The sequence below is a fragment of the Heterocephalus glaber genome, unplaced genomic scaffold (assembly GCF_053883595.1).
Source record: "Heterocephalus glaber isolate CG9 unplaced genomic scaffold, H.glaber_assembly_v1.0 deba00001457, whole genome shotgun sequence".
NCBI classification, from domain to species: domain Eukaryota; kingdom Metazoa; phylum Chordata; class Mammalia; order Rodentia; family Bathyergidae; genus Heterocephalus; species Heterocephalus glaber.
The window spans coordinates 25149547-25161609 of record NW_028258305.1 but is presented as its reverse complement, the minus strand read 5'-3'; the positions used below and the strand labels follow the sequence as shown (position 1 = coordinate 25161609).

The 12063-nt window shown below is 36.4% G+C and overlaps 1 protein-coding gene across 3 annotated transcripts in view; it reads right to left on the bottom strand.

The window, feature by feature from the left end:
* Positions 1-12063, bottom strand: part of Thada (THADA armadillo repeat containing) — a 139972-nt gene that overhangs the window by 92568 nt on the left and 35341 nt on the right. For all 3 annotated transcript variants that reach the window (XM_087216438.1, XM_087216439.1, XM_087216440.1), the window contains exons 20-21: positions 8431-8589; positions 6612-6769 (exon numbers count right to left, since the gene is read on the bottom strand). In XM_087216438.1, coding sequence (XP_087072564.1) covers positions 6612-6769; positions 8431-8589 — 317 coding nt within the window. The remainder of the gene's footprint in view (positions 1-6611; positions 6770-8430; positions 8590-12063) is intronic.

The following is a 12063-nucleotide window of genomic DNA, read 5'->3' as shown; positions in this document are numbered from 1 at the left end:
GGAATGGGATTAATATGAGAAAATGGAAAAATAGGAACAAAATCTTTGTAAATAGGGAGGAATGGAGGGGTTGAAGGAGGGCAGGGCAAGGGTGAAAAATAAGAACCAAGAGAGACTATGTAAAGGTGCAAATTTCCAATGATGAATGTCATTATATTGTATACCTAAAATGTACCAATGATTAGAATGAATAATCGATAATGTAAAATAGGAAGAAAAGGTCCAAAGGGGTAGGGGTAGTGGGAGGGGCAGGGGAAAGGAAAGAAGGGAAAGGAAAAATGATGAGAAATGGAAAAAATGGAAATAAAGTCTTTGTACATAGGGAAGGGTGGAGGGCGTGAAGGGAGGGCTAGGAATGGGGAAAAAATAAGAGCCAAGATGCATTATGTAAAGGTACAATTCCCAATGAGAAATGTAATTGTGTTGTATACCTACAATGTACCAATAAAAGAATTTAATACAAAAAAAAAAAAAGAAATCAGAATGACATTCTAAGGACAGAAGTGAGATAGACAGTTTTTCCTCATTTTATTTCATACTTAGACGGGGCTGGGGATTTAGCTCAGTGGTGCCGCTGCCTGCCTCACAAGCACAAAGTCTCGAGTTCAACCCCTGGTACCAAAAACTAAATTTCATACTTAATCTCCCAACAAACCCACAATAATAAAGAGGCTAACTGTTAAGTTTTGCCTTTGCAGAATATAAAATTACTGCTAAGCAGACAAGAAGCATGTCTTTGGCCCCCTGACAAGTACATAGCAGCTTAGTGCAGGAGAGATGGGGAGATGAAAAAACGGATGTCTGTCCTCAGGAGGCTTTCCGTTCAGACCAGCAGAGAAAACCACTATGCTGCTATGTTAGCCTCCTTTCAGAGGCTAAAAGTTCCACAAAATTAAAGATTCTTCTACACTAGGATTAGAAAAAGTTTCATGCCCTGACCTTAAACAGGATGTATGTACAGGACTTGGTTAGGGCAAAATGGAAGAGGATAATTAACATGAGAAGGACTCAAGGAGAAGGGCTCAAGGCTAGAATGAAGTAATAAACATTTATTAAGTAACTGCTACCTGCCCACCACTTTGCTGAGTCTTTTTATATGAAAGGACACAGTATAAATAAGCTGGGTTTAACAGACCAGATGAAGGACCTACAGTTTTCATGCTAGAAAAGTGTGGGAGATCAAGGTGCAAGGTAGGAAGGAGCACAGTACTGAGAGAGGAGCGGGTGGACAGTGTGGTCTGTGAGCAGCTGGACGGAGAAGGGCCCTGCAGATACCCTCCAGTGCCTAACCAGATGTGACTCAAACCTCTTATAAAATTAACAGTCAGAATCAGAAACAGAATTTTCAAATTTAATTTTTTAAATGCAAAAGTCCTCTGAAAACTCTAATTCAACTGCCTTTTATTAGATGCCACTGAGTTCCTATTTAAAATTCATCACAGCTTTCTTTTTTCCTGATGTCTTTACAAACTATTTTTTATATATAAAGTACATGGACCTCAGGATTTTTAAAAGAGAATCAAGGTAAAAATGTACAAAGAAAACCTGACATTACTTCCTATTTTTAAAATTAAATCTATTACTATCTTTTTCAAGTTAGCATATCTTGCCTCTAACTCTTTATAAAACTTACTTTTACAGGCAAATTAACATGTTTTATGGATTTACAGGGTATAAATTTCCAGCGGCAAAAAGAGCTACAAGCCAGCTTTCTATGTATCTATAATTAGCCACCAGATAAATTAGGGGAGCCAAATACTCATCTAGAACATAAAACCAACAAAGAACAAATGTAAGTACATTTAAAAAAAATTTACCTTCTACCTATACAGTAGATTGATAAGTCAAAGCTAATTCCACTCATAAAATATATAAACCCAAGAGGATTCCAATGCAATGGGACATTTCTACAAAGGGTATGTTGCAGTGGTTAACATCAGGGACTCTGGAGCCATCAGGGTGCCTTATCATTGTAGGCTAATTAAGCAACAGTCCCCTCACCAGTGAAAGGGGTTTAAACTGGAAGCTACTTCGCAGAAGTATTGTGAGAAATAAATGAGATTATGTACATAAGCATTTAGTAGAATACTTGGCATGGAGTGGCAATCAATTAATGTCCATTTTGGGATTTACTTGTATTATAAAATAGTAAGACTTAATCCCTAAGCCTTAATTTAAATTCTGACTTTAAGACAGAGATGCTTTTCATGACTGGTGGTGTCAACAGTCAGGAGTTTCTAATTCTATTTCAGTTAAACGGGATGTTTTAGCTGGCCATGGCAGTGCACATCTGTAATCCCAGTACTTTCAAAGGCTGAGACAGGAGAATCTTAAGTTCAAGCACCACTTGGCCAACTTAAGAGATATCTTGTCTTAAAAAAATAAATAAAAAATTTTACAAGGGCCTGCGGATATAGCTCAGTGATAGAGTCCCCATGGCTTTGATCTCTAATACCACATACACAAAGGATATTTTATAAAAGTTTACACTACAATAAGATAAGAAATGTTTTAAATATATATTCTCTACATATACTGACTTCTTACTAACCATTTGAGATTTCTTTAAAGCCTAAACACTGTTCTCCTAAATCAGTGAGGGCGAACCTATTAGGGATCAAGTGCCCAAACTACAACCCAAAACTCACTTATTTATCACAGAGTGCCAATGCTGCAATTAAACCTGAAGACTGAGGTTTTAGTTTAGAAAAAACAACTTCTAACCTTCACATCTTTTGTCTTAAAAGAAAAACACAGTAACACACATGCCGTAGGTTCAGCACCACTGTCCCAGATAATAACAACAAAGGTAACAGTTTTCTGGTATTTGGACTTCATCTTAGCAGAATGTTTATTCTTTGCTTTCTAGCAAATTTTGAGCCATGAGCAATTCAACTGTTGCCCTTCGGTATGAGTTATAAAATGAATCTGTCTTGTACCCCTATTATATTTCTAAGCTCTTTGAGGTCAGAGATCCACATATTAATTTTCTTTTTGGTCCCACAACACCCATGTAGTAAGACCATGAGTAAACAGGTGATTAAATGATGTGGTTTCATAGTCAACATCATATAAAAGCTTTGAAATGGTAACTTCTGTTCAATACAATTCAATGTACTTTTTGATAATTTCTTAAAACTAAACATTGGCAAAAACACAAAAGGTAATTTTCTTAAGATTCGGGAATGTTAATAAATGTATATTCTTTTTGTAGTCCATTACAAAATAATCCAAACCAGTAATGAAATACAGAGAATATTAACCCAGCGAGCTGTGTGCATCATGCAAGAGACAACAGAATCTAAAGCAGACATTTTTCTAATGGCTAGTAATTATTTTTATTCATGTGATTTCTGTGACAATAATTACTAGGAAGGAGAAAGCTGACATGAAAAATTTAGCCAGAAGCTTCTATTGAGGAATATTAGGGGAAATACATAAGCATCAATTGGTGTTCCAGGTAGAATGTCTTTAAAAAACCAGCAGACATTGGGTATCAGATAGCCCATGGAAAGAGGACCAACAAAATGTATCAAGCAAAAGTCTGTATCAGCAAAATATGAAGCTTGAAACCTAGACACACAGCAACTAGCCAGGAAGCTGTGTGATAAGGCTGTATGCACAGCTAGCTCGCTCTTGAAGGGTCTCCGCTTACATCCCTCAAAGCTGGTTTTATCTCTGTCTCTTTACAGGGACATTATGAAAGAACCTTTCATTATGTGATTACAATGCAAGAGGAAAGTCAGACAAGCCACTGAATGAACACATTTTCCTCTTGCAGAAGCCGGTGAGAGCGCTCTGCTTCACAAGAAGTGATCTAAGGAAAGGATCGCTTATTTAAAGGTTCAGTAGCAAACTGTCTCATTGTTTTGTTGCCTGCGAATTTTGCTGGGATACTGGAATTAGAGAAAATTCATCTTAAAGAAAAATTAAATTAGCAGCTCAGAACAAAGGCAACACTTTGCCATGTGAACACAGGCTGGCCAGGAAAAGAGTTGGGCTCCTGTTCCAGAGCTGCCACAAACCCGCTTTGTGATCCTAGGCAGAGCAAGGAACAGAAGGGGCTTCAGTTTTCTCTTGTCCAAGACAGCTAGACCTTCCAGCTCTTGAGAGTCTGTGAGTACAGTAACGAAATCTCTGAATTATAAACAAGTACTCATTCTTCTCTCCATATAGCAACAAAAATCCCCAAACTGTAATCTCACTTCCCATTAGCTTGTTATAAACTAAACTCGTGTATATGGGACTTAAGTGGCCACCCATTCAACAAAGGCCCATAAAATCAGGATGCTAGTAGGCTATGAAACCTTCCCTGTCTTCTATACTCAAGCTGTCAAATTTTAAATTAAATAGAATTTTATTACTTTCTCAAATGTGCATGGTGAATACAGAAAAGAATCAGACTGAAAAGCAGTATTTTAGGCTATATGAACACCTGCCTCCAGCCATTAATATAAAAGTGGTTCATAGCTACTACTGGGAATATGAAATTCAAGTTTCACATTCTCCACAGTAACTAGGATACAAGTCAGGCTGCCAGTCACCTCGCTGCCTCGGTGTCTCCAGGTCTGTTGTAGTCATATTCACGAAAAGTGCTAATACTTAAATTGGTCATTCTGCCACCAGGCAATGCATGTCTAGCTTTGCCAGGACAACTGTGCCTTGGAAGGGTGTACCTAGGTGTGGCCCAGCCATTCCAATGTAAATTACATTCTTCTAGGTTATTTATACATTTAACTCTTAAAAATATTAAGTACATGAGAGTGGAAGTTTTTTTAATTCAAAAAAGCAAAGCCTTATATTTTTAAAGTAGAAATCCTATAATAATGTAAATAACACAGATCTCTTTATGGCTTTGGATTTTCATGGACTAAATGTTCCTAAACTGAGGTATTTCTTTAAAGTCAATTAAAATAAAAAAATATATAGCTTTTCATAGAGAGCAGGGTTTCAGTGTTAGAACATAGCTAACACATATACTTGTGATTCCTCATTCAGTCATTACTTTCCTTTCAAACTTAAGTATGTGAGGTTACCATGTGAACAGTGCAATGAAAAATGACTACAGCTCATTACAACAGAAACTAAGATTTCACAAAAATAGTGTTCTACTATAATGCAAGCAAACAGCCATTGGGGGAATTACTTAGTTTTAAAAACCTCATCTTTTGTTACAGTTATTATTGTTTGTTTTACAAACATCTCTTCTCTTTGTTAATTCCCAATTTTAACATTGTTATCCTACATAAGTTAAGGTCATAAAACCATAAACTTTGGATACTACATGAGATGTCAAGGCAAAATACTTTTCATAAGAATCTTTCAGGTTATTCTCAATTACAGTAAAAGTAAATGCTTTTTTTCATTTGTTTTTAAGTACAATCTAACAAACCCAAAAACTAGATGTTTTAAATTTGTCCTTGGAAAAAGAAACTGAGAAGTACATGAACTCTAGCACATGTTTACTTCGTAGCAAGAGGGTGAACATCAGTGGAATAATCACTAATTGTGACTGGATTCCTAAGCAAAGATGTTGGGACTAGCACTACAGTCAGGTCACCAGCAATGACTCCAAGTAACTCTAGGTCACTAATGCCTATTTGATTTGGAAGAGAAACATAATGATGTCCACAATGTACTGTTCGCCTTTGCCTTTCTCCCTTCCCAGCCTTGCAACAATGCAAGCCCAGCTGTTAACCAGATGCAAGCACATGAGCCACACTGTGTGAGAATAAAAATATTATTATTTCCATGAAACTAGTCACGTGGTTATTATAGGAATAATCAGCATTAGCATACTACAATATTTGTTTTATTCTTGAATGCTGTAACACCCTAGGGGAAAAATTATCTTTATTTGAAAAAGGTTAAAAATGAAAGTACATGTTATACATCTTTGCTAGAAAACTGTGGGAAATGGATTTGTTGAAACCATATGGAAAGGAAGAGGGAATCAATTAAAAACAGAAATCTAATAAATCTAAAATATTTCCAAATGAAATGCTTGTGGTAAGCTAATTTCTTGTAAACACTGCACTTGAGTCCCATGAACAGTCCCAGATGGTGAACTAACTTTGTGGTCTTAAAATAAAAGTCAGCCAAAAACACCAAAGTGACTACAATTTATTATCAAAGTAGTGGGAAATATGAGATCTGTAATCAACCAATATGTTACATTTTATTCCTTTACAAAACTTAAAGAAATTTGTGGCGCTTTACTAAATAATTTTAACTAAAATTTAAGTTCTAAATGAAGAAAAAATTAAATTGATATTATTATAGTTAAAAGTGAAGTAGGGCCAGGGATTTAGCTCAGTGGTTCCACTGCCTGCCTCAAAAGCGGAAGGTCCCGAGTTTGATTTCCGGTACCAAAAAAAAAAAAAAGTGAGGTAAAGTCTAGCTATTTACATAAAAATATTTCTAAAAATGCCAGTTTTGAAATGCTTTGCAAGGTCTAATATCCTAAATCATCATGAATGTTTTTCAGTTGACATCTATAAACTTAAATTAAAAAAAAATTCAGAACTTTTTAAAAGCTAGGCTATAAATAAAAGCTTGAGATTTATGCCTTGACCAGAAATTACACCTGATAGAATAAACATCTACATTACCTGCTCCACTGTCAATAATCCATCAGATGATTCTGGCATAGGCTGCATGGGTAGAAGCTGGCACAGGGTGCCCAAAAGTAAAGCAACTTCCTTCATGCTTCTCCAACAACATACTAGCACCATCTGAGCAGTTACATCATATGTTTTTCCTTCTTTACCTTAAAAAAAAAAACAAAAAAAACAAAAAAACTACAACATTAAAGACTCTTGATTACTCATATCCCAGGTTTCTTAGAACAAGCTTATTCATAATTTCCTTAAGAATAATCTTCCTGAACAAATCAATTTGTCATATTTTCTATTTGTTCAGGAGGAAAAAAAGCTAACATTCGTCAAGCATATGCTATAAGGAGGAATCATGCTAAGTGTTTTTCAATTTATTATTTTCAAAATAAATTTAAAAATAAAGCATACTATTACTTCAAAGCTTAATAAAACAAATTCTTTATGGCTCTGTCACCCATAAAGTATTACATGGAAAACCATACAAAATACACTTCTCATCTATTTTGATGAAGATGGCCGTTAAGGTACAGGACAGACCTTTCAAAATCAAAGGAAAATACAAATTCTCTTTTAAAATATACTTAAATCTCATCATCTATGAGCTACAATTACTCTTTTTTTTTTTTTTGGTACTGGGGATCAAACTCAGGATCTTGCACTTGCGAAGCAGGCGGTAGCACCACTGAACTAAATCCCTAGGCCCTACAATTATTTATTTACCTTTTATTCTGGTTTTAGAAGTACATTAGTACTACCGGGGATTTAGCTCAGTGGTTCCACTGCCTGCATTGCAAGCCCAAGGTCCCGAGTTTGATCCCCGGTACCAAAAAAACAAACAAAAAAAGAAGTACATTAGTACTAACACAAAAATGCAAAACAAACTATTCAATTAAAAAAATAAGTTAATGAAATAAAATTTATATTGTAACCCAATTTTTTAACAGCTCACTAAACTAAAAGAATAAACATGCATATGTATAAATACATAACACAGTATAAGTATAAAAGAATATACACTAAGGGGGAAGAAATGGAATGGGGGAAGATGTGGAAGACAACTTTGTTTTTAATACACATTGACCTGTATGTTGTTTGGATCTATTACAATAAGCACATATTTCTATGTTTTTTTATCATTTTAAAAATACAATTCCAAAGATAATATTTTACAAGACAATATCCCCATCTAGTGGAGAATATAGAGCATGTAATCACTAAGAAATTCCTGCTTGATTGTGCTTTTTTACAGTACTGTAGAAAATTCAAGAATAACAGCTAATGATAGAAGAAGGTATCAGGACATAAATTCTGGAAATTGGGTACAACAAAGTAGCTTATCTTTTACGGAGTGATAAGGTTTGCTTACTTTAAAAGGCTCCCTGACTTAAGAGTGGCCACAGTGGACAACAGTGAGTCATACCACAGCAAGAGGACAGTTACTGCCCAAACCCATCATGCGCCACGCCATGAAAGCAGGTTTAGTACTCAAAGGCTTTTTGTTGTAACACCTTATATGGCAAACTGAGGCCTATCATCTTCTGCCTAAAGTCTTATTATAAATTCATTCCTAAAACTGAATCATTCCCAAAACCACATATATAAAAAACCCTTTATTTTCTAGAAATGTTCTACACAGATTTGTAGCCTCTCATTTATTATGTGAAAGGTCATTCTATGTATTTTATAGTAGCTCAGTAGTAGTATAGTAGTGTGGCTCAGTAGTAGAACACTGGCCTGGCATGTACAAGGCCCTGGGTTCTATTCCTATCACTGGGGAAAAAAATGATTACAATGCTAATTCTATACAAGTTACCTTTGATATCTACAGAAGTATCAATATTTGACACACTGGCATTCAAGTCCTCCAAATCAAAGTTATCACATTCTCTCAGTATTTTGGCTTGGTTGAAATAATCATTAGTATCTCGTGGCTGAATCTCATTGAGAATCACTTGTAAGCGGCTTGCTGACTCTAAAGGAGAGAAATGACAGTACATGAAATCCTAGTTCCACATCACACGCTCTTAGGGGTATCTGCTCTCAAAACGCCTATAATTTTGAAAAATCTCCTGCCATTTTTATTTTACCTTGGAACTTATGATCCTGCCTCAGCCTCCCAAGTAGCTAGGTTTACAGGCATGTTCTTCCAAAAAGAAAAAAGCTATTATTATTATTATTATCATTATTTTGAGACAGGGTGTCACTATGTAGTTCAGGCTGGTCCAGAACTCACTATGTAGTCCAGCCTGGCCTCAAACTCATGGGGATCTTCCTGCCTCAGCCTCTGGAGTGCTGGGATTGCAAGCATGTGCCACAATACCCAGCTCAAAAAACAAACTTTTTTTGTTTGGGTTTTGTTTTTTGGCAGTACTGGAGATCAAACCCAGGGTATCCCTACCCCCTATTATTTTTAACATTTGATAATTAGCTCTAGTAGAAGGAACTCACAAGGTGGATAATGTACAAATTATTCATACAGGGTATTCATGTTTAAGTGTACTTTTAAATTATAGCAATTTAGATTGAAGAGATGATAAAAACACAACTGAAGTCGGGCCTGGTGGCATGCATCTGTTAATTCTAGCACTCTGGGGGGCTGAGGAAGGAGGACCACTAGTTCAAGACTCGTCTGGACAACTTAGTCAAACCCTGTCTTAAAATTTTTAAAACCTTTATAAAGGGATGGAGATATATTAAAGCTTAGTGTGAAGGCCCCAAGTTAGACCCCTAGTACCACCAAAATCAAGACAAAAAGCATACAATTGAAATCATCAATAGTACAAAGACTGCCATCTCATTTACACTGCTTTTCTTAGTGTTGTCTAAGAATATCAAATATGGTGTGTAATCATGTGAAAGGACAATCAATGTCAACAGGTCTTCTTTTAAGAAGTTGTTTCCCGGGCCGGGGATTTAGATCAGTGTTTCCGGCGCCTGCCTTGCAAGTGCAAGGTCCTGAGTTCAATCCCCGGTACCCCCTACCCCCAAAAGTTGTTTCCCTATCTATAAGTTAATGAATTTTAAAGATCAGAAGATTTTCTCTTTAAATCCTTGTTTTTCAAAACAGGAATGTCATAAAGAGTACATCTTCAGCTTTGAATGCATTATAGAATATACTGGTCTCTCGGTATGATTATAGTCCTAGTACTACGATGAACTTCGCTTTTATGAGCTCAGCCTCACTGGATGAGCGGTGTGAGCCCCACAAATGCAGCACCGCGCTCACTGCTGAGTCTGGGACAGGAACAGGTCCAAGGCACAGGCTCAGCAACATAGGTAAAGAACTGAATGGGAGGCTAAGAGACAACCAGGCTCGGATTGTTAAAAATACCAACAGGTAGTTGTGCAGAATCAATTAACAAATCAAAGGACAGGTACTGAATGTACACCCATAATTTCTACTTTAAAATATTTTAGGTACTATGGAAAATATAAAGACTCAATTTGCTATGATGATTTGACCGACATCTTATGCTCATTAATTGCTTCCTGAAATTTTGCCAAAAATAAATTTTTTCAAAAAATGGGCTGGGTGTGGTGGCGCACACCTGAAATCCCAGCACTTGGGAGGCTGTGGCAGGAGGATCACTGCAAGTTAGAGGCCAGTTTGTGTTACATAGTGAGTTCAAGGCCAGTCTGAACTATATAGCAAGACCCTGTCTCAAAAAACCAAAAATAAATAAAGATCAAAAAAGAAAAAAACAGGCAAAGACCAAGAAAAAAAATCAGAATAAAATTTGAAAAAACTGTGTTGCTCTTAGAGAAGGCTTTTCTCAAAGAATTCAGAATGCATGTCAGCTAATGAAGAAGAATGGAATATAAAAATTAAGAAAGTTTGACCCAAAGACAGTTTGTGAGACCAAATGGTATCTTAAACTCTTTAATAACAAACAATTTTAGCATACTATACAGGCTCTACCTATAACAGGTGATGTGATCTCTGATCCATAATATACTGGGACTTGCTGTTGCAAATATTAACTGTAAGACTGAATGCTCCTAATTCCCACATATTATCTAAGCAGGAATACTAAAGCACTCAAATTTAGTAGTTAGACTAACAGCAGCTTAAATAAATATAGTAACTGTATCTTAGCATCGTGAACCATTCTAACCTCCCAACTTATTTTTAATAAAGAATAAAACCTAACATTTTCTGTGCAAGACACAGGCCACTCTATCAGCCCAGGGTATTTCAGTGGATGGACAGTATGTGCTATGATATACTCAAGTGTTCTTCATACAAAGTTCTCACTTGTATTCCAAAATCCATTCACAATATGAAATGTAAATTTACTTCACTTTTTTTCCTGTGATCAATGTTCGTATATGCCTTTAACAGCCAATCTCTTTGGGCCTACACAGTGTAGATATATGTCACTAAGACATCCCAGGCACTGAGCTTAGTTTTTGTCCTTTCAGGAACAGTTCATTTGTTAATTAATTCATTAGGAACAAATATTTATCTTCTCCTACGAAGCACTGTGCTAAGCACAAAGGTAGGATCCCTGTTAAATTACAAATCCATGAAGGAAAGCTCCATGGGAAGAGGACAATAGTAAGAAACTAGAGAGAGAAAAAGGAGAAGGAGGAAGAAGGAAGAAAAAGAAGAAAGAGGTAGATAGAGAGAGAGAGAAGCAACAGAAGCAGCAGCAGCAGCACCAGCACCAACAGCAGAAGAGGAAACAGAAGCCAAACCACTATAGGACCTGGTCTGAGGTCGCCATAAAATGTTCACTAAAGGAAGGGATTAGAGTGGTCAAATGTTAAGTAAAGGCTTTGTGTGACATAAATTTTATGATTAGGAATAAAAATACTTTCAACATCGCAAGAAGGAAATGGAAGGAGAGAAGAGTACATTCAAGGAAATCAGTTGGGAGGCCCTGGAGTAATGTAAGTAAAACAAGATAAATGCTTGGAGAAGGTGAGGAGATGCAGATAAAGAGGAAAGAGATTTAAGCAATTGAAGGGTAACACTGAAAGAACACGGAGATGGGCTCGGTGTGAGAAGCAAAGAAGAGAAATCCAGCAGTCCAAGGCTCCTGTTCACATCAAGAAATCCTAAGTAAGAACATGTACAAACGGATAGGGGTCAGGAGGAAAAAGGCAGACAAAAGTTCATGAGCTCAATTTGGGACAAGTTAAGGATCCCTTCCCATTTTATTTTTCTTTCATTAAACAGTTTTGGCATTTCAAATGGCCTTTGTACACTGCAGACTGCTAGGAAGTTCCATTAGTTCCCCACCTCACTAATTTATACTGCCTACCCTCAAAGTTGCAGCAGCCTCCTGGTCAGCTATATTCTGAAATAATAATACAATAAAACCCAATTTACCTTGGGGAAGAACAGTACCTTGCTCAGGACCGGTTCTCAGGTGGATATTTTTAGCTACTTTTTTGGGGGGAGATGAATAATTAAAACTTTTTATTCTTAGGCAAGATAGTA